Below are 27,170 nucleotides of genomic sequence, written 5' to 3' on the forward strand. Positions count from 1 at the left end.
AAGATGTTTTCATTGGTCATAAAATTCTAGTATTGCCTTTTCTCATATCAGTTGGCGGAAGATGTTCTTCCATCGCCCACTCACTTGTATTGTTTGCAACCAGAAATCTGCTGTCATTCTTAAATTTGATTTTTGGATATAAAAGATCTTTATTTTTTTCAACCCTTTGTCTGTTTTTAAGATTTTTCTTTTTAGCTTTAGTTTTGATTTATTATGATGCAGTTTGGTGTAGTATTCTTTATGATTTTTTTTAAGATTGTTTATTCTTAGAGCAAGAGTGAGAGCAAGCATGGAGGGACAGAGGAAGAGGGAGAGAGCATCTTAAGCAGACGATCCACTGAGCACAGAGCCTGATGTGGAGACTGATCTCATGAACCTGAGATCATGACATGAGCCAAAACCAAGGGTTGGATGCATAACCAACTGAGCCACCCAGCTGCCCCCACTTTATGGTTCTTGGGTTTCACTGAGCTTTTGAGTCTTTGGCTTTATAGCTTCTCTTAAATTTGAGTTATTACTGGCTTAAATTTTTGCCCAGGGTTTCAGACAGCTTTTCTCTACCCCTCCCTTTTGTCAGGGACTCCACTTATATATACATTACACTGCTTGAGGCTGTTTCATACTGTTTCATACTGTTCATACTGCTTACTGATAGTCTGTTCTTTTATTATACTTTGTTGCTATTTTCTCTGTGTATTTTATTTTGCTATGTCTTCAGTTTCACAAGTCTTTTTATCTGATGTCTAATTTGCCCCTAATCTCATTCGGTGTATTTTTCATTTTAGGTATTAGAGTTTTCATCTTTGGAAATTTGATTTATTTAATTTTTGTCTTTCATGAACATAAAGAATACAGTTAATATACTTCTTAATGCCTTGCCTGCTAATTTTAATACCTGTGTTAGTTTTGGGTTAGTTTTGATTAATTGATTTCATTCCTCATCATGGGTCATGTTTTCCTGCTTCATTACATGCCTGGTAACTTTTTATTCTTTGATTAACTTTGTACCTTTTTATTGCTAAACTTTGTGAATTGTGAATTTTACCTTGAGTCTGTATGTTTTTGAATATGTATATGTATTCTTGACCTTTGTTGTGGGATTCCATTAAGTCACTTAAAAACAGTTTGGGTCTTTCAGGTATTGGCTTCAGCATGTGTCCATTGGGATCGTGGTAACATTTAGTCTTGGCCTGAATATTTCCCACTCTAGAGGGCCAAACTCTGTGTGCTTAGTGCCCCTGAGTTGTGAGGTTTTCCAGGTTTGCTGGTGGGAACTGCATATTCCAGGACCTGTGTGGTTGGTGGGTATTGTTACCTCTAACCCTTCAAATGCCTTGTTCCCTGGCCCTGGATAGGTCTGTCACATGCATGCGTTGATCCCATGCTCCAGAATACTCTGAGGGACCTTCTGCACATCTCCCAAGGCCTTCATGTCCAGTCTTCCTTCACTGTTCCCTGCCCTGAAGATTGCTGCCCTGGCTTCCCTGCATCCCTAGCCCCACTGCTCCACCAGGAACTCCCCCGGCTTTACCAGGTGGCCCTTTCTCTCACAATGGCCTAGAAATGCTGTGAAGATGCTTAAAAGTCTACTTCTTTTAAACTACGTTCCATGAGAAAGCACGCTTTCCAAACCCATAGCTTTTGCCTCCCCTTCTTGGTGTTGAGGCCTTTCTTGGGCACCCTTCTTGCTGTGTGAGGTCAGGGAGGGGGCTGGCAGGCTGATGTGGATGATGGTGGCAGCAGCTGCTGTTGTATTTTGGGGAGCTTCCTGTGTGCCGGTGTGTATGGCTGTGTTGGGAATTCTGACAGCCATCTGCCCCTTGGGGTAACACAGCATAGCTCAGGTGGCACTGAGCACATGATGCTCCTCTTACTGGAACCTCAGGTGCCCACCGGGGATGCTCCCTCACACCCATTACTACAGCCCCGACCAGGCCCCCCAGCAGGGCCAGAGGTCTCCAGAGTGGAGGCGGGCCTTCCCTGGTAGTAGAGACTGAATGCTTATGTCCACCCCAGTTCCTGTCTTGATGCCCTGACCCCAGTCCCAGTGAGGCTATATTAGGAGACGGTACCACTAAGCAGGTGATTATGGTAAAATGACATCATCATGGGGGGTGGGGCTGATCCTGGAAGATCAGTGTCCTTGTAGGAAGAGACACCTGAGCCCTCCCTCCCTCCATGTGAGGACACAGTAAGAGGGCAGTCTAGAAGGGGGTCGTCATCAGGAGCAGACCACACCATCCTGTCCCCTGATCTCTGATTTTGGCTTCCAGGGCTGTGGGAGATAAATGTCTATTGCATAAGTAAGCTTCCAGTCCCAGGTATTTTGCTATGACTCTGGGAAGACAAAGACCCTGGGCTTCACCCCACACTGGGTCCAGCAGAACCTCCTGGTGTTACTGGGCACCTGCTCCCCTGTGGCTTCACCATGACGTATGCTCAGTGAAGGTCCCGGCCGCAGTCCGTCGGGTGTGGGGAGTGGTCAGTGCCTCTCCTCGGCACAACTGTCCTGATGTTTGCGGCTGGGCAGGAGTCCACCTAGGGGCCCTGTGTACGAGCTACGTGCTTCCTGTTCAAAGTGATACATCAAGCTAGCAGGCTGTTAGATATGTTTTCACAGATAAACCCTCATAAAAACAAAATTTTAAAAGTGTGGAGGTTTACCATTTCAGGTGACTGACAGCTAGCATTATTCCTAATGCAACTGAATTTTTATTATATCACAGACTTGAGTATTGTGTTGATGCCCAACAATCTCTGGGAAATAATAAGATAAACACTGTTTGTTAATTATTATAGATTCTGTAAAATGTATTTGTCTTGCCTTCTGTTTGGCAAAATTAATATGCATGTTATAGTAATACAGGTTTTCACATAATTTATGTTCCATTGAGAAAATCTAAATAATTAAAAACTTAATATATTAACCTGTACAGAATGTGGATGGATTTTTCATTAAAATGGCCATCAAAATAAACATTTTTCAAAAGATTCCAAAAACGATAGTGACTGAAATATCCCAAATTATCCATTAAAAGGCAATATACATATTAAAATTCATGAACATTGTAATTTCAAATCACAATTAAGCAGAACCATTTAAATTCAGTTTTCTGAAAAATTAATTCCATTGACTTTCTATGAACTTAAAACAAGCCATAATTCTGCTGCTCCGATGTCAATGTGAAGAAGCAGCATGTCCTTGCACAAGTGTTAGAGACATGTAGACACACATTTGGGGGCACATGGTGGTGTCAGATGTTCCCGAGGCACCATGGGCCTCTGGCCACAGGCCCACCTTAGAGATGCTGCAATTGCAAGAGGCAGGTGACTGTTTCGGTTTCCTGGTGCCTGTACATGTTAGATTTGCACTACCACCATGGTCTGTTAAGTGTGCAATGTAGCATTATGTCTAAGAAACAGTGTGCATACCTTAATTAGAAAACATTTGTTGCAAAAAAATGGTGACCATCACCTGAGCACTTGGTGAGTCCTAATTAGTGATCACAAATCACCTGAACAGAATCATAACGAATGTTTGGAAATGTTGCAAGAATTACCACAATGTGATAGACACAAAAGTTGGAAAGATGGTGCTGGTAGACTTGGTCAGTGCAGGGTCCCTGCAACCTCCCACGTGTAAAATTTAGAGTATCTCTGAAGTACCATTAGGCAAAATGTGATGAAAGGAGGTGTGCCTGTATTGACTCTGGTATCGGGGATTGGGAAGTGAAGTAAGGGAAGCCCTTGTGGCAGTGAGTGTTGCTTACCCTGGTTGGCCGGTCTCTTATCTGAGCACTTCCCTGGCTCACACTGTCCTGCCTGTCCATCTGTCCATCTGTCCATCCATCCCTGCAACATTGGAGACAGGTCAGCAGGCACCAAAGGAAGGTGGCTCCCTGCAGTGGTCACTAGAGACACTCTGTACTTGGGGCCTGCCCTGGTCCCTGAGAGCCGGGTGTTGAGGCGGCCCGGGGAGGGCAGCCCAGGGGGGCTGCTCACAGATAAGAAGTCTCCGTCCCTGAGAAAAGCCAGATGGCAGTGTCAGAGCTGTCGCCCATTCCCAGCTCTGGCTGAGCACCCCTGCCTCCTGGAGCACTTGAAGGGCAGCCTCCTGACCCAGGTCCAAGGCGGGGCTGGGTGCCCCAGGACAGCCTGAACTTAGGAGTCCCAGGAATGGAAATCTCTGGACCCTCCGGTCACACTGTAGGGTTTGGCTAGGCTGCTTAGGACTGGCTCTCATGCTTGATGTTTCCATGGCATCGTCCACACCATGAGGGGCATCACAGGTGGTGGAGCCGGACCACAGGGCAGCCTGGCGTCCTGGGGACAGGGTGTGGGAATGGCATCTTACAGGGAGTCTACAGCAGCATCTCCTGCCAGGAGGTTGGCACAGCAGTTTTAAACTCCCCAGTGGGAAAAGTTGATTCCTTCAGACCCTCCCTTAGGAAAATCAAAGTCAAGGGTGCAGAGGACACCCAGATTCCCACAACTGTTGCAATAATAGGAATTAAAGACAACCCATCCTCAACTTAAACACTGTCATTACAGGTGATAGTAGGACTGGGGCAGCTGCAGCCCCACCCACGGGGCAGCAGGTGTCTCGAGCCAGTGACATGGCCCACCCTGCCCGAGTGTCTGATGCTGGGGAGTGGCCCTGAACGCTGGTGAGACCCCAACGGAAATTGTAAAGGCATTTCCATACCAGACACCTGCTAGTTTTCAGATCTCAATGACATTTCGTTTCTCTCTAGAAATCTCAGAGCTCTGTAATTTTGTCTGATGCACCCAGTTCCCAGACTCAGTAATTGGACTTGGCTGCTGGTAACCCATCGTCTCGAAGGTGTGTCTGCCCCATGCAAAGCCCCACAGACGTTGCTGCCCAAGCTGGAGCTGCCTGGAGTAGCTGGCCTCTCCGCCAGCCCTCAGTGGGAACTTGGTCAGCCTCCTTATTAGAGAGGAGTATGCTTGGCACCCAATTGGGGATGCATGGACCCCAGTTCCCGTTCCCCGGGCTGCACACTGCTTTTCTCTTCTCGGGCAGCTCCACTTTGAAGCTCCTCACCATGTGGGGTGGGCTGTCTCAGAGGTTTCCTGGGAGGAGCTCCAGGGGCATGTCTGCAGTCCGTCCTGCTGGTGGAGGGCCTCCCCTGTCCCTCCCTTGAAGTGTCGGGAAGGACTGGAGGCCTTGTCCCCTACTGGCTGCCCTCTATCTCTTAAGTCAGGAACAATAATGACCCCCTTTACCCACATTCTTGAGAAGGCCTCTCGGTAACACTGGGAGCATGGCACTTCCAGAAGCATCAGCTGTGCCCCGGTGCCCGCTGGGCATCTCTCGGCCTCCCCTGTCCCCATCTCCTTTCAGAATCTGGAGTAGTCCTGATTGATCTGGTGCTTGTGTTGGAAAGACCATCACAGACAGACCTTAGGTCATAGTTATTGGATTTTTTAAAAGTTATTTTTACTTAAAAGCATTATAACCATATAGAAAGGTAGAAAAGCATAATAACAACTGTATGTCCACCATCAGAATGAAACATCTTATGATTTTGTCATATTTTTGCATTTGGCATCCACTTCTCTTTATTCAAATAACATTTTGCTGAGGTTGCTCACTGTGGCTACCAGCAGCGTTCTGTCCCCGTCCACGGGCGTGAGCTGCGGTCCCTGTGTCGCCACAGCCACCTGTGTTATTACTCTGTGCATGAGAAGCTTGGTGTACAAGCTTGGTGTCTCATCTGTTCTGTGGCGTGTGTGTGCGTGTGATTAGTTCTCAGAGCCCCGGCTGGGCCGCGCGGATGTGTGTTCACAGGCAGGTGCGGCCCCGGCTCCGAGTCAAGAGGAAGGCGATTCTATGTAGCTGGGGGCTTGGGGCTTGACCCGGGCTGAAGCCCAGGCTTGATGGGAGGAGCCCCCGGAACCGGTAGATGCGAGGAGCTCAGTGGGAGCAGTGGGGATGGGGGTGCAGACAGGTGGCAGGAGCAAGAAGACAGACCTCGTGTATGCAGGACGCGGCGGGCGTGGAAGTGGGATCTGTCCGGCACGCTGCTCTCAGAGATGCCAGGAGAGCCCGGGTGGGCGGCGATTCTCTCCTCGCCTTCCTGGCTGCACCTCTCCGGCCCCCTGGCCCCTGCTCACTGCCGCCCCGTTCCACTGTGGCCGTCGCTCAGACGGTGCGTGTGACAGCCCGGGCGCCTCCAGTGCTCAGTGCCAGTTTCTCCAGTTCTGGTGGGGGCTGCCCTGGCCCCAAGTCTCAGCATGGTCCCCGTGTAGCCCTCTGGGGGTCTCACTGCCTTGAGGACGAGCAAATTGTCAACATTCGAGTGCACGGTGTGAGCAAGCAGTCACCAGGGTGTCACAGACGGGGTGGGGGGGTGCTACTTGATATTCCACTTGAGTAAAAACCCTTTTCTGCTCCCCTGTGTGTGTGTGTGTGCGTGTGTATTAAACCAGAGCCAGTGGGACCTCTGCATTTTTATCTGCACTCTTTACAAGCCTGCAGTTCCAACCTGATAAAGTCAGTTCCAGCCGGGAGGTGGTATGTTTTTTGTTTGTTTGTTTGTTTTTTTATTAACACGTCTTGTGTCCCTGGTCAGCTGTGGTGTGCTCACCGTGGCGGTGGAAGCGGTGCGTGGGAACACTAGCTGCCCGCCCATCCGAGGTGTTAGGGGCCTCAGGAGCCAGTTTAAGATTTTATGTTTTCTTAGAACCACTCTGTGTTTCCCCGGAACGCTGTAGCAGTAAAATATGGAGCCTTTGTCAAAATGGCCTTTACTGTCATTACTTCTGTTTTTCTGTGTTTGGAGGCACCCTGATGGGGCCCGTGAGAGACAAGCACGTCTGGGGGTCATTGCACTTTCCCGACCCGTGTGTTCATAGCACCCCCCTCCTCCCGGAGGCCAGCGATGCCGAAATGTTTAGCAGGGGCCACGGGTGACCTTCCCTCCTCTGACCTGGCACTGACTTTTCTGCGGGAGGCTGGGTTTCGAGGCACTGCTGTCTTTGGAGCCCGCCCACCCCCCTCACTGTGGGGTGAGGAATCCATGCGGCCCCTGTGTCCCCCGCGGTGTCCCCTGACAAAATGCAGGACACCCAGTTCTGTTTGAATTTCAGATGAACAATGAATAGTTTTTTAGTGTAAGTATGTCCCATGCAACATTTGGGAAATACTTAAAATAAAACACATTCGTGGTTTACCCAAAATGCAGACGTGGCCAGGCGCCCTCTCTCTTTCCTGGCCCTGACAGTCCTGCCTGGGAGTTAATAATTAAATGTTTTCCCTGGCCTTTGCCTTTCCCATGGGTGTGCTGATCTCATTGCTCAGGACCTTCTGCTCAGGTCTCTGCCTCAAGCTCCCGGGCCGTCCTGCAAAGGACCAGGGTGCAGGTGGCTGCCTTTTCCTCTTTGGACCCATCCAGGGGCACCATCTGTACCCGCACTTTGGTGGCAGACATGTCCCTTTGCGACCGTCACCCCCAGGCCGATGTGAGGGGCTGTGGTGGTGTCCAGTGGCGGGGCCCCCACGAGGAGGCCAGGACACGGGAGCCCTTCCTCTCTGGGTTGTCAGGTCTCTTTTTGGACTTGACTTTGATTTTAATTGGGCATAAACGTCCTCAAATTCCATCCCACCCCCTTTGATTTTCTGGGAATTAACCCCCCTGGGGGTTGTGTGCATTTCACAGTTCAGACCTGTGTGTCCACAACGGGTCACCAGCCCCGTGGTTCCAGCAGCAACAGACATGTTGTGTAGCTAGTAAAGTGACCATTAAGGACAACGAATTCTCAAGTGCCTGCCTGGAATCTGCCCCCCCCCCCCAGCCTACCTGCAGATCCGGGAACACGGCAGGTGCTCCTGACCTCCCGGTGGCGGAGGTCACTGCGCTGTCCGGACGCTTTGGGGCCTGTGCTTCGGCCCCTCTGCCCACTTCCCCCCTGTGCACTGAGCACCCACCGTGTCCCCACTGCTGGGGCGGAGGGTGGCAGTGAATAAACAGAGCCCCTGTGTGCACGGACACCGAAAGACTGCCTGAGCGAGGTGACCCTGGGAACGATCACATTGAGGCGGTGGAGGGTTTGGAGAAAAAGGGCCATGGAAGCATAGATGGGAGCAGTGGGGTTCTCAGATTTCAGGCCTGGGTGCTGTTTCAGGAAGCAGGGACGGAATGCACTGGGGGAGTGGCCTGTGTGTGCCCCGGAGGAGGTAATCCTGCTTGCTCTTAGTAGTGGGCACTTGAACTGTCTCAGATGCACGAGGCCAGGACGTGGGGTGGTGGGTGCTGTGTCTGCTCTGTGCCCCGTTCCGCAGGGGGCTGTCCACGTGCCCGCCTTCCACATGCAGACACTGAGGACCATGCTGCCCTGACCGTGAGCTTTCTGGGGCCAGCGGCCATCCTTCGTGTGAAAAGCTGGTGGACCCCATGTGCCTGGAATGGCCACTCCAGCTTCCACCTGTGTCCCACTTCCCCTAAGCCACACGGTGTCACTGGTCCTTAGGCAGGGACCCCCTCCTGTGCATGCAAGGCCACCTTCATGGTGTCCCCTCTGTGTCCCCTGGTTCCTTCTGGGTTCGGAAGAGGCCCACGCACGGGCTTAGGAGGGGACTATGCAGTTCTTCATGGGAGCAGAAGGTGCTCTGGGCTAACTTACAACCCTCAGGGCAGAAAGAAGCCACTGGAAGCCCCACAGGTTGGACCCCCACACCTATGTCCATTCGACTGTGGAGGCGGTGAGCACCGCGCCTCTCCCACTGTCCCTCACCCCCAGGAAAGGGCAGGCCTGGGTCTCTGCGCCCTGGCGCTCCTGCCTAGCTCTTTAAGGGACAGCCCCAGGCTGGCTGCAGGTGCTTCTCCTTACCCCTGGGGAGCTTTCAGAGACCCCATCCCAGACCAGTTCATTCAGAAGTTCAGTCGCTTGTGTTTTTTTAAAGCTCCCCCAAGTAACTTCTGTGGCCAGGATGAAGAAATATTGTTCTAGAAAATATGCTTCATGGGGACCTGGGACATAGTTGCAAATAATTATATATACATGCAATTCTATAATATATGTACACATGGATGTTTATGTTATTTATTATACCATTATAATTAGGCACAATATAGAAATAATTGCACATGGTTATATTATTCCTACATTATAGTTGTTACTGTATTATATATCACAAAACCTGTACACACAGTATGCTGTGTAATTATGCCAGGCACTTATTTTTCCATGGGTAAATGCTGAAGGCAGAAAGGAGCCAGGCAGTGGGGTCCCTGCTAAGGTGGAGCTGGGAACACCCAGATCCTGTCCCCAGCCACAGCTCTCTTGCCTGTCACCAGATTTTGCCCTCCCCTGGCTGGGAAAGCATGAAGCCGAGATCACAAAGGCATCTGGCAGTGAATTTGCTCTGAAATTTTAATTCAGAATCACAGTGGGGTTAGCTTTGGAAATTTTAATCAAGAAAAATAAAATCTTCCTGGGTGATTTGGATGATCTGCTGTTAGATTGGCCCTGGGGGTCATGGGTGTTCTAGAGGAGATGGGGGCCAATGTGAATGAATGGATGGCTCTGTTGTCAGGCTCTCAAACTCATCGGAGAGGGCCCGGAAGGTAAGAGGTGTTAATGAGGAGATCCTGAGGCAGACCTGGAGGGGGGGGGCATGCTGGGTGGGGAGGGTGTTATTGCAGTTTGTCCCAGCTCCTGGGTGCCACGGGGCAGACCCCAGCATCTCCAGAGCCTCCTATTGGCCCCCATAAATCAGAAATCTGGGTCCCCTCCCTCCCTCCCTCCCTCCCTCCCTCCCTCCCTCCCTCCCTCCCTCCCTCCCCTCCTTCCTTCCTTCCTTCCTTCCTTCCTTCCTTCCTTCCTTCCTTCCTTCCTTCTTCTTCTCCCTGGGATTAGGACCTGAGCCAAAAGCAGACGCTCAACTGCTGAGCCACCCAGGTACCCCCAAATCTGAGTTTCATATGAAATCTTCAAGTTAGCCAACATTTAAAACCCTGTGCAGGTGGGACACCTGGGTGGCTCAGTGGTTCAGCATCTGCCTTTGGCTCAGGGCATGATCCTGGATCCCCAGGATCGAGTCCCATGTCAGGCTTCTTGCATGGAGCCTGCTTCTCTCTCTGCCTGTGTCTCTGCCTCTCTCTGTGTCTCCCATGAATAAATAATTAAAAAAAAAAATAAAACTCTGTGCTGGCGAAACAAAACAGTCTCGGCTGCATGAATCTTGGCCCCTTCCCCAAGGACAGTGCAGATCCTCTTGGCCATGAGGGGAGCCCCTGACCCCGGTCATGGTCTGGGGAGGGGGTGCAGCTTCTTTGCTCTGTTAGGCTTTGTGCACACCTGAATGTCTGGTGACCCCAGGAAAATCTGGGGTGGAGATGAAAGTGCTCGTGGTGGCTCCCTGCATCCCAGGACTGACCCCACAGGCAGAGTGGTGGAATGCTTCCAGGGCCTGTTTGCTGTCGTTACATGAACTCTGGAAATAACACAGTGGGTGTCAGTTTTCCCACGATGAGCACAGAATTGGCACAGGGTGAACTGTGCCCCTCCTGGGACTTTTCTGAGCCTCCCCTGACCATGAAACACGAGAGCAGGGGCCTGCTCACCCAAGCACCTGCTGGGCCTGGAGCCTGGGGCAGATACACAGGTGAGCTCCTTCCTCCCCCTTCCCTCCCGTTAATCGCTGGATCTTCTCTTTGGGGTCCTCCCCAGGTAAACGGGCCCTCCACTGGCAGCTGTGCCCTCTGTGGGAGGACGCCACGCCTTGGCCGGGCAATCCCTGAATGATCCAGGTGGCCTACATCCCTGCTTGCTCAGGACAGCCCCTTTTCTGCAGGGAGCGATCCTGTCCACTTGCCATATGCACAGAGCCTTGAGCTCCTTTACAGAGTTCACTGACCTGGTCTTTGCCAGGGAACCTCCACTATACTGGATGGTGGGGAAGCTGCACCCCCAGCTCTGGTCTATTTTTACACGTTACCTATCACTGCTCTGTGTCTGAGGCAGAGGGGTTATTAAAGCAGGAACTTGGTACTGTTCTGTCCTGAAGTTTGCATTTCTTCCTTTCCTGCTGCTCTATCTTCAAAGAAAAACAAAAGGTAGCCTTTTTTTCTTACCTTGGAAGGTTTCAAACTTCCCTTATGACCCTTTGGTGCATCCCTGTGAGCTGTGGTCATGGCCACCACTAGTTAGGGCTCCTTTTGCGTGCTGGGTTTCCCAGCCCTGGGGCAGAGCCTGTGGGCCCCTGTCCTGGCCCTGGCTGCGTCCTGGTCCAGGCCCCAGGCAGCAGCTGGGGGTGCCATGTTCTCCCCACCTTTAAAGGTCCGTGCATCACACCTGGCAGTTCAGGACCGTGAACCTGAGATGCCAGTCTCCACCGAGCCTGGGTTTCTGGGGGCCGTATTCATCCCTCTGTTGTGTTCCTTCTTCTCCTTCCAGACATAGGGCAGCCATGCCGCGCAGCCCGACATCCAGTGAGGACGAGATGGCCCAGAGCTTCTCCGACTACTCTGTGGGGTCAGAGTCGGACAGCTCCAAGGAAGAAACCATCTATGACACCATCCGGGCCACAGCGGAGAAGCCAAGTGCCGCCAGGATGGAGGAGAGCCAGGGCAACACGCTGGTGATCCGGATCCTCATCCAGGACCTGCAGCAGACGGTAAGTCCCATTGCTCGTTTCTGGTCAATTCTAAGTGTGGCTTCAGCTCGAGGGTGCCTTGTGCACGGCCTGTCCTCGGGGCGTCCCACACATCGTGCACCTGCCCCGCGCTTCCCTCCTTCCCCTCGGCTCTGCCCTTGCCTGCCTCCCAGCGTGCTGCCGGCACCTTGGTCCGCTTACCGAGCACTTATTTTGTGCCAGACGGAGGCCAGGCCTCAAGGGCACAGGGACCAGACTCACAGGGGAGATGCACACAGTGGACGCATTAGCAAGTGGGACACCCATGTGGGCCCTGCCTCTTCCCTCGATGCTCTGGGCTCGGTGGTACGCGGAGCTCTTTCCCACTTGCTCTTTCCCACTTGCCGGGCTGTGTAAGCTCTGTGTGGTCTGCCTTGCCCGTGCTGCCCACCGCTGGCTCCCTGGTGCCTCTCAAGGCCTGGGCCCATGCTGTTTCCTCTGTTGGCCCCTGGTAGCCCTCTGGGCTTCTCGTTGCCCACGGCCCTGGCGTGTGGCCTGCTGGGCACTTGCTTGGTGCCTGTGGGTCCTTGCTGGTGGTGCTGGCTGCCAGCTTCTCCCGGAAGGACCTCCAATCTGCAGACTCTGTTTGCCCATCGTTCCTGGGAGTTTTTCTCACATGCTGTGCCTTCTCCTGGCTTGCGGGTTGGGTTCTGTTTCAGGGACAGTGGCCACGCGCCCTTGGGCGTCTTTGTATCTGCCTTCAGCACCGGTGCCTCTCCTCGTAGCCTCCACGATGTTCTTGAGCCTTCTCTTGTGCTGTCCTCACTTGGACCCCTTCAGCTTTGTCCCTCGGAATTCCCGATTGACTGTGGTTGAGATTCTGGCTTTCTGTTTGATTTTATAGCCTTGCACTGACTCATCTTGAAAATTATTCTTTTGAGTCATTGGTTTTTGTTTGTTTTTACTAGGTTTTATGGCTGCTTCTTTTCCTCTTGTAGATCTTCCTTCTTTTAACTGGGATACATTCTCTCCGGATGCATGTGTGCCTGGTTTCTGTGAGCCTTCTTTCTTCCCGTAACACGTCTTCATCATCTCCAGGCTTTCTCTGCCCGGCCTGTGACGCGGTCAGCAATGTGCTGTCTCTCTGTTGCTCTGACCATGTGTGGGTGAGCTTTCCTCATCCCCCTTCCTTCCTGGAGCATCCTGTAGATGCATTCCCTCTGTGGGAGATCCCCGGGTCCTGGAGCGGTTCCAGTGCATCCTTTGGTCACTTCCTGAACGCTCACCGTGGGTCAGACCCCGGGTTAAAGTCTTCACATGTGTTACTTCTCTTTGTGAGACAGCCCGAGCTAGACAGCACTTGTGAGCATTGTCAGTCTGGGTGTTGTATCACACACACGTGGAAAGAAAGCATGCAGAGTGGGTACAATGTGTAACAAGCATCGGATGAAAAGACGGAACATCAGGACACCTGGGTGGCTTAGCAGTTGAGTGTCTGCCTACAGCTCAGGGCCTGATCCCAGAGTCCCGGGATCGAGTCCCACATCGGGCTCCCTGCATGGAGACTGCTTCTCCCTCTGCCTGTGTCTCTGCCTCTCTCTCTGTGTCTCTCATGAATAAATAAATAAAATCTTTTTTTTTTTTTTTTAAAAAAGAACATCACCCACCCGTAAGGGCCCCACCAATGACCTCCTAGTCCCAGTGGCTGGGTGAGAAGCAGGTGGCCTGGGACACATGGCCTGGAGCCTCCAAACCTGCCAGATGCTGGTGTGGCATGTACTCACTCGCTACTTCTGCAGCCCATAGTCACCGGGGAAGGTAGCCAGCGGGCAGCCTTGCAGAACGTACAGCACGGGCTCGGGTGCGTCTGAGATGGCTCAGAGTCACACCTGCCACTGTCCGCTGTGTGTTTGGGGCACCACACTGAAGGTCTGAAGCCTGGGGCCCACCTGCAGGTATGAAGTGAGCCGGTACAGGCTGGGCATACAGCTGGGACCAGAGAACAGCAAATGCCCATTGAGCATCTGCTACCTTGATCGGTCTCCGTGGTCGGAGCTGGCACTGCCCACACCCAGGAGGCACTCACCAGTGACAGTGGAGAGAGAGGCCTTTCTGCCACCATGGCTGTTGAGATGCTCCACGGATAGTGAGCAAGGGCGTGGGACATGGGAGAGGTCGACATGACGCTGGGTCTGGCGGGCACAGGGAAGCAAGCAGGAGGCAGCCTGGAAGCCCGTGGCCTGCCCCTGCCTGCTGTGACCGCTTCCTGGAGGGTGGCATGGTGGGCTCACGTCCCTGCAGCAATTGTATCCACTATGCCAGAGGCTTCGGGGACCTGTTGAGAGTTACTGATGGAGAGACACCTGCTCTTCAGACCCACAGTTATGAATGCCTGCCGGGAGTTTGGTCTCTACTCCCAGGAGCATAATTGTTTCCGGAACCTTCTAAGGATCACCTCTCTTCACTTTGTTAAGACAAACAAAGCCCCTGGAGGCTGAGACCAGAACTCTCACGGGCACGAACCCCAGTAACAAAGCAGCCGTTGTTTCTGCGTGCGAGTCCTTGCCAGGTCGAATCCTGGAGCCGGGGACGCGAGACAGGCCCTGGAATCCTGCCCAGAGGAGCCGTGGGAGCTGCTGTGCCAGTTGTCACCCCCATGTCCTCCTGCCCAAGGGGAGGCAGTGTCTCGAGGAGCCCTGAGGCTGTGTTTCTTGTGCCCCTGGTGTGTCCTGTCTCCTCCCCCCCCCCCCCCCCCCCCCCCCCCCCACGCAGCCAGGTGAGGTCTGGTCTTCTCTCAGAGTGACTGCTGCTCTGAGTCTCACCTCCAGGGGGTGAAATTTCCCTTCTCTGGGCAGAAGCCTTTGGCAGGGCTCACCATCCTTCCAGGAGCATTTTCCCAGGCCTCTCGAAGCCTGAGGAGCAGTCCCAGTGAGGGTTCATGGGCCATGTGGGGAACCCCGCAGTGAGGTGGGCCCTGGGTCACTGCATGTGCATGAAGGGTTCCCTGTGGGGTCAAGTGCAGCACCTGTCAGCAGGCTTGGCCTTTGAAGCAAGTGGTATGTGCCAAAATCAATACCAGCTACAGTTCTTCTGTTATTTATGGTTTTGAGGGACATGGGAACAGAGCTGGCACTGAGCACATGGAGGAGGGCAGGAGGAGCACGGGATGGGGCCTCCTGGGTGCGCACGGCACCAACCCCTGCACCCACCCCTGCCTAGGGCTCGGTCCCCAGGGGCTCCACGGCAGCTGCCAGCCCCATGTCTGTCCCCATGACCTATCGGAATGGGTCCAGGGAGGTGCAGGGACCGGCTACCTCCTGGAAGATGCTTCAGGACATTGAGTCTCTCCTTCTTTGCTTCGCTGATGCTTCCATTTATTGTGCAAGCATATCTTCAGCTTTGGTATTTCATTTAGGAAAAAGCATCTAAGCTGTGATCCTGATCCCCTCAAAGACGTTTATTGTTGCTCATTCATCCTCTGTCTCTCACACACACATACACACACTCTAACTTCTCCCCCAAAGCGGCAGCCCCTCGTGTTCCCGCCGTGACTGTCTCCCTGCCACACATCAGCTGACGTGGACGCTCCATCATCTATCACTTCCTTCCAAATGGACTGTCAGACATGCTTGCTTTCCAAGTGACCTTGGCCTTCCGCTTATCATTGAGGATCAAAATAGAATGCCAGCAGCAGAGAGGTCCCACATCTTTCTTCTCTGGGTTTTAATCTCTCCCTCACCCTTTGTCACAGACACGTCACTGTATTTGGTCCTATCTGAGGTCTTCTGTGATTTTGAATGTTAGGACTTCTTCACCCATCTTGGCAATCTTTGAGCCCCTATCCTCATTTGGTTGCTGAGAATCGAGCCCCTAGTGCTCTCTTTTGGCCTCTCATTCTACCTCATGATAGAAGGTTCTGGAAGGCCTGGGCAGGAACAGCTTGATATCTTGAAAAGCTCCATTTGAGCGGATTGGTGGGCACATGCTAACTCCTTGGCGCCTCTGGAGGTGAGCACCGTGTGTCTTCTTGTAGGAGTTCATGAGGTCCAGACTTCTTGGAACGAGCTTCCTCCCAGATCCACTCCGTCAAGATCCCCTCCATCAAGGTTTGTCTTAGGACTGTCTTTCCAGAGGGGGCCTGTGGGTCAGGTATCCCCCTGCCTTGTCCTCTGCAGTGTCCTGGCCCCAGATGGATGAGGGGTGTGGAGGCGGGGCTGGGGAAGGTGCGGGTAGGCCTCCATCGGGGGGGCTTGTCTCCCATCCAAACCAGATTCCTTTTCCCAGAATCCCTCCTCTTTCTTGGGACGTCTCTGCCTTCTACTCACCTTTCACACGAAGCACAGGAGTTCCAGGGCTCACTCCTTATTATTCCCATATCCTTGGACCAGGACAGCCCACACAGCACCTCAGGCGACTGCGTGCAGTGTAAACACAGTTCCCCGCATCCATGTCTGGTCATCCTCCCCTAGGAGCTCGTACTGTTTCAAGGATAAAGATCAACTACTCACACGGTGCACCTCCCCTGCCCCACTGATCCTGTGTGAGGTGCTTCATGGCCTGGGCTTCCTTGTGCCCCAGCACCTGGTGCGGCTGGATGAACAATGTCTTGTAAAACAGTGAATGAAGTCATCTGAACTCTCACCTCTGGCGGGTGAGGGGGTGACATCTGAGTGGAACCCTGGAGGATGACAGGTTAGCACAGTGAAGACCTTTGTGATTAAAACCCTCCCAGGGACCCCTGGATGGCGCAGTGGTTTGGCGCCTGCCTTTGGCCCAGGGCGCGATCCTGGAGACCCGAGATCGAATCCCACATTGGGCTCCCGGTGCATGGAGCCTGCTTCTCCCTCTGCCTGTGTCTCTGCGTCTCTCTCTCTCTCTCTCTGTGACTATCATAAGTAAATAAAAATTTAAAAAAAATTAAAAAAAATAAAAAAATAAATAAAACCCTCCCCAACAGCAGGTACGCAGGAGCAGAAATCTGAAGTGGAAGTGAACTTGGTGTGTTGACACAGCAGAGAAGGCGGAGGGTGCTCATGGCAGAAGGAGGTGATGGGGCTGATGTAGGGGTAGTGAGTTTGCTGTGGAAAGGTTTGGTGCAGAGTGCATGACCTCATAAATATTTGAGAAAGGGGGATCTTGGCTTCTCTGGGTGGTGGGGTCCGCGAGGAGGGAAGGAAGGAGAAGCAGGTAGGAGGCTCCTGCAAGAATCCGGGGTGGTGTGGATGGAGGCAGAGACCCAAGGACGGGTTCCTGATGACAGTCGGCGAGATCAGAGCAGGTGTGGCTCTAGCACGAGAGTGTGCTTTGGCTGTTTGAAGAGGACTTACTCCTGACATGGGTCCACAAATTTTAACATGTGATGTCTGCGTCTTGATAGCTTCTCAGCACAGGGGAAAAAATGTTTCTTTTAAAAATTGAGATATAATTTACCTTACATACAATGTGCCCATGAAAAGTGTATAATTCAATAGATTTCATAGATTCCCAGATGAGAGTATCCATCACCGCAATCTTAGAACATTATCATCACCCTCGAAGGAAACCCCCCCTGCCCAGCAGCCATCAGTCCCCTGCTCCCCCCAGCCCCACAGCCCTCCGCCTCCAGCCCCTGACAACCACTCACCTGTTTTCCATCCTTGTGGATTTGTCATTTCTAGACATTCTGTCTCAGTGGAATCACGCACTCTGTGGACTGGGAGACAGCCATGTTTTCCTTAGTTGGCTGCTTCTCTTGGAGACACGTCCACCCCTCAAGTCTGCCCCTGAGACCAACACTACCGCACTGGTGTCTTGAATGTCATCCCAAAACAGCCTCACACGTGATCCAGTAGCCCAGGCAACATAGACACAAAAAACTCTTGCATCAAAAAATGTATTAAACTTGGAGCACCTGGGTGGCTCAGTGGTTGAGCATTTGCCTTTGGCTCAGGGCGTGATCCCAGGGTCCTGGATCAAGTCCCACATCAGTCTCCCTCTAGGGCGCCTGCTTCTCCCTCTGCCTGTGTCTCTGCCTCTCTCTCTCTCTGTCTCTCATGAATAAATAAATAAAATCTTTTAAAAAAATGTATTGGTGTTTCAGGCTGCCATTTTGTTTCTAGATCTTCCTGTCTTGGAATGTACTCATCCCACTTGCTTGTTTGCTACCAAAAAGAAACCTGTTTGGGTTTTATACTTAATTAGAAAATTAGCTGTACATGATCCTGACATGAGCAGGTTTTCTGCCCTGAAAGAAAAGTCAGGAGGATTCAGTGGGCTGAAGGAGAGAATGGTGTTAATGCTCTTTTTTCAAGAAATTTGAGTTTGTGCACTGTGGTCCAGGGCTGACTCCAGTCCTGCCAAGGAGGCTCCTAAGAGGCTGAGAAATGCCTTACGTTTTGATTTGATGTTGTTGTTGTGTTTTTTTTAATATAAGAAAATAGAAAATATAGAAGTCAAAGAATAGTATCATAAATACTAGTGTATCTATTATGACTAATTGACAGTGATAGTTAGAATTTTGTCACTTTGGGTTTTTTTTTTAGAGAGTGAGCAAACACATGTGAGAAAGGTTGCGGGGGACAGAGGGAGAGGGAGAGAGTTTGGAGCCCAATGTTTGAGCTCATGATCCTGAGATTGTGACCTGAGCTGAAATCAAGAGTCAGATGCTTACCTGATAGAGCCACCCAGGTGCCCTACATTTTATCACTTTTTAATCTTAGGATTAACACATTCCTTTTTAAAAATTTTTTTTTAATTTTTAATTTTTTATTGGAGTTCAATTTGCCAACATATAGCATATCACCCAGTGCTCATCCCGTCAAGTGCCCCCTCAGTGCCCGTCACCCAGTCACCCCGTCCCCCCGCCCACCTCCCCTTCCACTGCCCCTTGTTCATTTTTCAGAGTTAGGAGTCTCTCATGTTCCATCACCTTTCTGATATTTCCCACTCGTTTTCTCTCCTTTCCTCTTTAATTCCTTTCACTATTTTTTATATTCCCCGAATGAATGAGACCATATGTCTTTCTCTGATTGACTTATTTCACTCAGCATAATACCCTCCAGTTCCATCCATGTCGAAGCAAATGGTGGGTATTTGTCGTTTCTACTGGCTGAGTAATATTCCACGGATTAACACATTCCTGATAAAGTCTCTTTTGTTCTCATCCTCAGTCCCCTCTCCTCAGAGACAAACACTATTATGAATTCAGTGTGAATTCCTCTTGTCTCTTGCTCTCTGTTCATATGTATTAGTGACCACTCTATAGTGTTCTGTTGTGTAAAAAAGAGCATATATAGCTGGCATCATCCTGGGCATGTCATTCGTAACTTACTTTTTTCATTTGACAGTATATTTTTGAGACTTCTTTTCTTTGATGTTATTCATCCACCAGTTATCCATTTATCCTTTTGTTCTTCCCTCCCTTCCTTTGTCCACTCATCCATCATCCTTCCATCCCTCATCCATCCACCTATCACCCATCCTTTCCTCCCTCCATCCATCCTTTTCTCCATCCTTCCATCCATCCTTTCATCCATCCATCCATCCATCCATCCTTCCATCCACCCATCCTTCCATCCACTCATCCATCTTCCCATCCCTCCTTCCATCCATCCATCCATCCATCCATCCATCCTTTCCATCCATCCATTCATCCTTCCATCCATCCATTCATCCACCCACCCACCCACGCACCATGGATCCATCTATTCTCCATCTCTCATTCTGTTCCTCCATCCCTCCCTCCCTCCATCCCTTTTGTATTACAGAATCAGATGGTCTGGATTGTTGATCTCTAGCTTGAGTGAACCTGTTATGTCTTTTGTAGTGAACATTTGGATCACTTTTGGGGGGATGGAAGACATGGACTCTGGTTTTCTTTGTGGTTTCATTAATTGCTTGCTAAGACCAAAGAGAGTCTCTCTTGCCTGGTCCCCAACTTCCCTTTGCCTCTGTTTTCTCTGTGATATGGTGATGATAATCAACCTCACTGTGCTTAAATGGAGTGGTTTACACTTCACAATTTTTTTTTTATTTTTTTTATTTTTTTTTATTTTATTTATTTTTTTTTTCACTTCACAATTTTAATCAGGAAATTGGTGGGTTGTACACAGGCAAAGGCTCCAGTGGGGAGGTCTTGATCATGTCAGTTATTATTCATCTCACATGGTAGCTGGCTAAAGGCCGAGAAGGGCTTTATTTTCATTTATGCCATTAAAAAAACCAAAAAACTCCCCTAAAAACCCTATTTAACCAGCATCAGTTTTGTGTGTTGTAAAGGTTCCATGCTGCATCTCCTGTTGGGTATTAGGTTAATGTTTTACATATGAGAGACATCAGCCTGGCTTGCCGGAGTCCCCATAGCCCGTGTGACAAATGTCCGAGTAGCCGTGCCCTTCTGCTTAAGCTTTGACTTAATACCCACTTAAATCTCTCTGAGAAAATAACATTTGGCGAAGTAGCTTTGGTCTGGAATTATTACACATTCTGTAAAAAAAGCTTTGTAAATCCCACATTGTGTTGAGAACATTGTGGTTCAAAGGCCACACTGGTGAAGAACAGATATCTCCTCCTCTCCCTGTGTCCCAGGCTGATAAGAATTACCGAGGAGGTGGCAGTACCAGGGCCTGAGCCATCAATATTTAATTTTCTGTGTTAAATCCAAGGATGAGGTGCTTCTTTTCTGGCACCTTCTGTGGTCAGATCTCTGTGACGACTCCTGCTGGGTCTGACTGCTGCCCGCTCAGTTTTGACCTTTCTCTTCACACATTTCGTCTCTGGATGGATGGGGGGGTCGTACCCTACAGTGTCCATGCTGTGTCCAGGACTGTGTCCAGCCCCCTGCCCGTCTCCCACCCATTTCATGGTCCTGCCAGGCCAACCCTGTGACCCATGGCTCCTTGTGTGCTGCTGGGACCTAGTGGATTGGCCTCTGGGCTTGTGGCTTTGCAGCTCCACCCCTCGGAGCTGTGTGGGTCTGGGAACTGTTCTGAGCTCTCTTTGTTCCTCTTTGGGCTCAGGAGCGCTAATCCCAACCTCTAGGAGCACATGAGATGTGTTGGAGGTCAGGACCATGTGATTCCCCCCACCCCCACCACCAATGTCCTTCCTTTCACTCCATTTCCGGAGCCCCACCTGACAATGGCTATCAAGAGGGGAGAATTAACTCACCTCCAAGGAGGGTGTGAGTCACTGATGGATTCCGAGCCAGTGCCTCTGTTTAGTGTCACCTTGACAATAGCAGAGGCTGCCAGTTAGCCCCTTAAAAATTAGCCACAACACATGGGTTTCCCACCGCTTCAACACATCATCAGGTAGCGATTCGGCTCTTACTGTTTGAGAAATCTTATTCTGATTGGAAAAACCAGCCCACAGCCACTTTATCTTTCATTAGGGTTTAAGCATCCAGAAGCACCAGCCTGGCTCCTAGACTTCAGCATCCTCAGATCAGGCTGTCCTTCTCAGTCAAGGTCACCCAGCATGTCTGCTTCCCTAGAAATCCCTTATTTTAAGCTTCCTGTGTTAGCCGGGAGAAATAACTGTTTGCTGCAATAGACCCCGAGCCTGAGAGGTCTTTGTCCATAGCAGAAAGCATTGTTTCATTTGGACAGGTACATTTGGAAACCACCCAGTCCCAGGTTGGGTTGCCTTGCTGTTGGCTCATTTTTGGAGGTGTGCAAATCTACAGATTGCACACGAACAGCTGTTAAAGGGCCAAAACATGCCTGAATGCACCTTCAGATGGCTCCTGGCAAGTTTTGTTTATTATGGCTTTTAGAAAATGCATCATAACAGGACTGATAATGGCATCAAGTGTGATCCAAAGGAAGTTTTACATGTGAAATGCACCTCTTTGCAATGAGTGATGTGCTCAGAAGCTTGGATTTCTTTCAGAACATCCTGAGTTCTTGCTGAAGGCTGCCTGTAAGCACCGGCAGAGCTGGGATATTTATTCTCCTTGGGGGTCTGTGACTCCAGCTCTGGGTCCGGGAGCTGGCCCAGGGTGATGCAGGGAATGTCCCTTTGGCACCACCATCCCCAAATGCTTTGGTAGCTCCCCCCCACCCCATATTTTTTTTAACTTGTTCTGGGTGGAAGTCAAGGATGATGTGGATTAAAGTCTCTCTGGGGAATGTGAGTGAACAGATGTGTTGGAGGTGGTGGGCTGAATATATCTGTGCAGTCCAGCCTTGTGTTGTTGATGGTTCTTGCCTTGACAGTGCACTATAACAATGCATATTTTATGTAGTATAATATTTACCATTCTTTCAAGCTTTGTCTAGACATTTCTGACCCTTGTAAGACCACCAGAATGACTGCTGCCATTACCCCCATCGTACAGGACCCAGAACAGATTTGAAGAGCAGATTACTCTTTTCCATAAAATTCTCTTGTCACGATGTTGCAGATCAAAAACAATCCTGTCCAACTTCCTCCTCCTTCTGCCCCAGGAGACTGGCTGACCACTTGAGCATTGGTGGGTACATGGCCCCAGAGCACAAAGTTCTTGATCCTCTGTGTATCATGTGAGTTAGTTGACAACATACATGTGGCCCACCTGGAGCATGTGTTGCTTAATGTGAGGCCAAGACGTGGCTGTGGTCACAGTGTTATGGCCTGAGTTGTCCCCCCACCTCAATCCCCATGTAGAAGTTCTAACCCCTAGCACCTTGGGCTGTGAGTATATTTGGAGGTGGGGTCTTTAAAGACAATTAAGGTAAAATGAGGTCACTAGGGTGGGACCTAATCCAATAGGAATGGTGTCTTAAAAGGAGATTGGGACACAGACGTGCACAGGGGGAGCCAGCCCACACCTGCATATTGGACTTCCAGCTTCCAGGACTAGGAGACAATGAACATCTGTGTTTTGAGCCCCCCCCCCCATCTGTGATGTTTTGTTAAGACAGTGCTGGAAAACTGGTACACACAGCAAGTGTGGCACATCCACACTGAGCGTCTGCCTTGACCTGTCTCCAAGGCCAGTGTTCTTTCCCTTGTGTCCTGGTATTCTCGGTTGTTAGCCAGCCTCACATCTTGCAGAGTGGCTACAACTCACATTGACCAAGTAGGAGAGTAGGCTTCTCTCACTCTCTTCACTTTAGATTTGAATTTGGCCTTGAGTTTTACAAGTGGAGGGTGGAGTTTCAACATAGGTTACCCCCCCAGCCGACTGTAGCTGTGCTGCCTACATCTCTGCAAACACGGCTGCAGTCTGCCCTCTCCAAACCTTTGCTGTATTCTGATGAGATGATGAGTTCACAGTACCTGGGTGCCAAGCAAGCCCTCGGTCATGGTAGCTCCCACCATCCTCACTGTGATCAAGTCCAGACACTACTTTACATTGGATTATATCACCTGGAAGTGTTCCATTTCTGGAATGTTGGGTTCAGCGCAATTCAGTTTCATCTGTATTAACAAGGCTTCAAGTATTGTTGTGCCAAGAGATAGACACACACCCTTGTTCTCACGGAGCAGCTCATAGTCCGGAGTAGGGAGGAGTCCTGATCAGCTGGGTATTGGGTGGGCATCTTGGAAGAAGCTGTAGTTGGTTTCCCTGTGCTTGAACGTGCCTCCCCCAAGAAGTCAGGGCCCTTGGGGGCTGAGAAAACCTGAAGAGAACTGGAGTTGGCCCAAAGGAACCCTAGGAGCTTCCTGGACAGATCCTTAAACCGAGGCTGATGTTGGTCACAGAGACCAGCTCTCCCTGTTGGATTTTGCAGTTCTCTGCCCTGTCAGCCCCACATCCCTTCCCATCTGCTGTGAGTGCACTCCTTGTCAGGAGCAAAGGGAGAAGCCACTCTGATTGGGGGCTTGGAGGTATCGTTACATCCACTTGTAAGTTTTCCATACCTGAAGCCACCCAGCTCAGCCCTGACAGGGAGGTTTTCAGGTGGATCTGGGTGTCTCGGTATTTAGGGTGTCACACCAGGAGATCAAAAAGTGACAGTTACTGAAATGTCATAAGGCAAAGTACATGCTGGTGTGTCCCTCCTATAGGAAAGAAATGCAAGATGGAGAGGCCGTGACCCACAGGCTGGACAGGAGGGAGCAGGGGTCAGCCAATTAGCTTGGACTGTACTCCATGGGCAGTAGACCAGCTCCCTGGGTTCAGTTCAGGACACTCCCTGATCAGCTCAACCTGGGGTGAGGCCAGAGTGGGAGAGTCCTGGACCCAGCTGGGAAGAGTGAGTGTGATTTCCGCTGGCAGATGAGGAGGGGAAGGGGTGGTTAGCTGGAGGCACGAGTGCGCAAGGACGTACACAGCCTGGCATGCCAGAGAATTACTGAGAGTGGTTTGGCAGTGCTGGAGTGTGTATGTGTTTGTGCTTTCTTTGTGTGTGTGTGTGTGCACGCGCGCGTGCAGGTGCAGGGGTTGGGGCAAGGGCAGAGGAGGCTTTGACAGACAGATGTCCTGAAAAGGAGGTAGGGTCCAGGCCAAAGTTCTTCCTTCACTGTGTCCCTTGGGTGGAAGCATGGGACCTGAGTGCCCAGGCGTGTGAGTAATTGGATCAAGAGGGGGCACAGGTGATGGGACTGGAGTGAAGTCGCATGGGTCTAAGGGGCATGCAGGTGAGCTTTGTGTAGGGACTACTGGAGTAGCCCAGGTGGGAAAGGATGGGGGCCTGTGGGGCAGTGCTGGGAGCACAGATGGGGACTCAAGCATTCCAGGCCACAGATGAACCTAGGCTGATCCAGAAGGCACAGAGAAAGAGGAGTCAGGAGCATCTCCTGGTGTCTGGTATAGGAGGTGGTCCCACCATTGAGATTCAGAAGGAAGATGAGGATAGAAAGCATGGGGGAATAGGACAAAGGTGAAGGTCGGGGTGGGGGGTCAGTTTGGGATGAGCTGGGTTGTTAGATTGGGTGTCAGCAACAGTTGACACTTGAGTTATTTGTTTGTCCTTGGTGTCCGATTCCCCATGTGTTTACCTGACCTGTGTGCTTAGGTTCATGGACAGTGTGTTCCTTTGTATTAAATGCCCTGTAGAGTGACCATTCCCCCATTGTCAGGCTGAGGAGCTGGTTTTGAGTTGTATTTCAGTTGTGAATTTATACTGGGTAAAAATCGTTGTGGCGTGTGCTTTGTTGCTCTTCTGAGGGCCAAAGCCCAGCCAGGGTTCTTCTAAGTGGAAGGAGACCATAGTTCTCCTCTGCTTTTTCCAGAGATGCAGCTATAGTTTTTTGTTTGTTTGTTTGTTTTTTTCAGCTATAGTTTTATGTGTGTGGCACCACGCACCATGCATCGTCCCCAGTGCCAGTGTGCCCAGCGCTTTGTCACTTTGTCTATTTTTAAAAGCTACTGGCACCTCAGAGGCTAGATTTTACTTCTTTGAAAAAAATTATTTAGAATTTCCCAAATGTTGTCCTTTGTTATGGAGATTAAACTGTTTCTCCCTTGTAATTGTCAATATTCAACGTTGGGGCAAATTGACAGATGATTGGAAACTCGGAACAAAGACAGTAAGTATTTCCCTGATCTACAACAGAGCTGAACATAGGTTTTCTCAGGGACTATCAAGTATTTTATAATCTGAGGGTGGCCAGGTGTATATGGAGAGAAGATAATGAATAAGTTAAATAGCGAGGACTCAGGAGCCAGGCAGACTCGACTTGGGTTCACATTGAACCTCCACCACTTTCTAGACATGTGGCTTTGAGGTAGTTATTTGAGAATCTGAGGCTCTGCTTCCCAATCCGGGAATAATAATAATAATGATTGTTTTTATACTAATAGTAATTATCGTATTTGTTATATGTAAATATATATTATATAGATTGTATTTATCATGTATAAATACATAAATGTATAATTTACAACAACAATAATAATGATAATACTATTCACTCAGGGTTACAGTGAAGGTAAATATAGTTAGTATAGTTCCTGGCATTTTAGGATTCAAGAAATGTTAACCACAGCTGTATCATCCATAGCCACCCCCATTACCACCATCATCACCACCAGCACCACCACCATCGCCACCATCACCACCACCACCTGCATCCCCATCCCTCCCCATCCCCTCCACCACCATCGCCACCACGACCACCACCATCACCACCATCACCACTATCACCACCATCATCACCACTACCACCACCATCATCACCATCATCACCACCACCACCATCACCACCATCACCACCATCACCACCATCACCACCATCACCACTACCACCATCACCACCATCACTATCATTGTCCTTTCCCTCCAGGTTCTGAGTTTCTTAAGGGACAAGACCTCCATCTCAGTCATTTCCTGTCCCCCCACCCATGCCCACCCTGGTGCTGGTGTAGGACCCTTTATGCAGAAGACAGAAGCTAGAGGAGTAAAGGTATTCCCTCAAGCAGCCCTTCCATGGCAGTGGTTGGGCGCTGGAATTCCTGACACACCAGGCTGTCTTTGCAGCCTCCCTGTGCTGTGAGTCCTCTAGCAAATTGCTTACCCTGGAACACCGGTAACAGATTATGAAGACTCCCCATCTCACAGGGCTGTAGGGAGATGGGAATATGGCACCAGTACTTCTCAATACTGCATCAGGTTAAGAGTAGAATGCAGAAAGGTCACTTGGGGTAAAAATTGTCAGTGCTCCACCTGCCAGGCTCGCCACTTCTCCCAGATTTGTCCCCTGCTAATCCTGTGCTGAGCCCTCCACCTGAAATTCCCATCCAGACTCTTACGTGCCTTTTTGTTCCTGGGCAGCGTCTCCATGGTGTGCATGCCCTCCCAGGCAGCGTACTTACTTCCCCCTGGGGCGTCCATGGGGGTTGTTGGGCATTTGCTTTCAGTTCTCTATCCTGTCTCGTAGTTGATTCTTTCATGGCCCCAAATATGGTCTAGAGCTGGTTTGCTCATTATACTTTTTGTGGCTCTCGGCTGTCATTCACTGATTGGGTCACCCATGTCAGGGCTTTCCTTGCAGTGAGGCTTTGCTTGATGGGGATGCTTGGTAAGGAAGGGAGTTGATGAGGGGTAAGTGTGGAAGGGAAGCGAGATTTATCCAGTGTCTTCTGACTGGCTGCCCCATGGCTTTTCCGGTGCCAAGTGTGAGCACGCAGGTAGCACCCATTGCACATGGAAGAAAAAGGGCTACCAGGAAGCACGGTGCTCAGACCTCGGAGCTCTCCCCAGAAAGGATGGCGGGCGTGATATAGCTTTCTGTGTGTTCATTCCTGGGGCCGCTATAACCTGCTCTGGAAGGCGGGGCTTCAGCCACAAACATTTATTGTCTCCTGGCCCTGGAGGTTGGAGTCTGAGATTCAGGTATGGGCAGCGCTGGGTCCTCCCTGAGGCTGGGAGGGAGTGTCCAGGCCAGTCCTCTGCCCCAGCTGCTGGGGTCTGCTGGTGCTCCATGGTGCTCCTTGACTCACAGATGCACACTTCGTCTCTGCCTTTGTCTTCATGTGGCGCGTGCACATCTGTGTCCAAATTTCCCTTGTTCGTAAGGACACAGTCACAGCAGATCAGGGCCCACCCTACTCTGTTATGACTTCACCTTACCTTGAACATCTGCTGAGATTCTATTTCCAAATAAGTCACATGCACAGATAAAGGGGGTTAGGACGTCAGCATGTTTTGCAGGACACAGTCAA

The 27,170-nt window shown here is 50.7% G+C and overlaps 1 protein-coding gene across 6 annotated transcripts in view; it reads left to right on the plus strand.

Moving 5' to 3' along the window:
* Positions 1–27,170, plus strand: part of SHANK2 (SH3 and multiple ankyrin repeat domains 2) — a 509,567-nt gene that overhangs the window by 64,672 nt on the left and 417,725 nt on the right. For all 6 annotated transcript variants that reach the window (XM_041774022.1, XM_041774021.1, XM_041774024.1 and 3 more), the window contains one exon: positions 11,422–11,641. In XM_041774022.1, coding sequence (XP_041629956.1) covers positions 11,435–11,641 — 207 coding nt within the window. In that variant the 5' untranslated portion in view covers positions 11,422–11,434. The remainder of the gene's footprint in view (positions 1–11,421; positions 11,642–27,170) is intronic.

This window comes from Vulpes lagopus, chromosome 11 (assembly GCF_018345385.1).
Source record: "Vulpes lagopus strain Blue_001 chromosome 11, ASM1834538v1, whole genome shotgun sequence".
In the NCBI taxonomy this organism is placed as follows: domain Eukaryota; kingdom Metazoa; phylum Chordata; class Mammalia; order Carnivora; family Canidae; genus Vulpes; species Vulpes lagopus.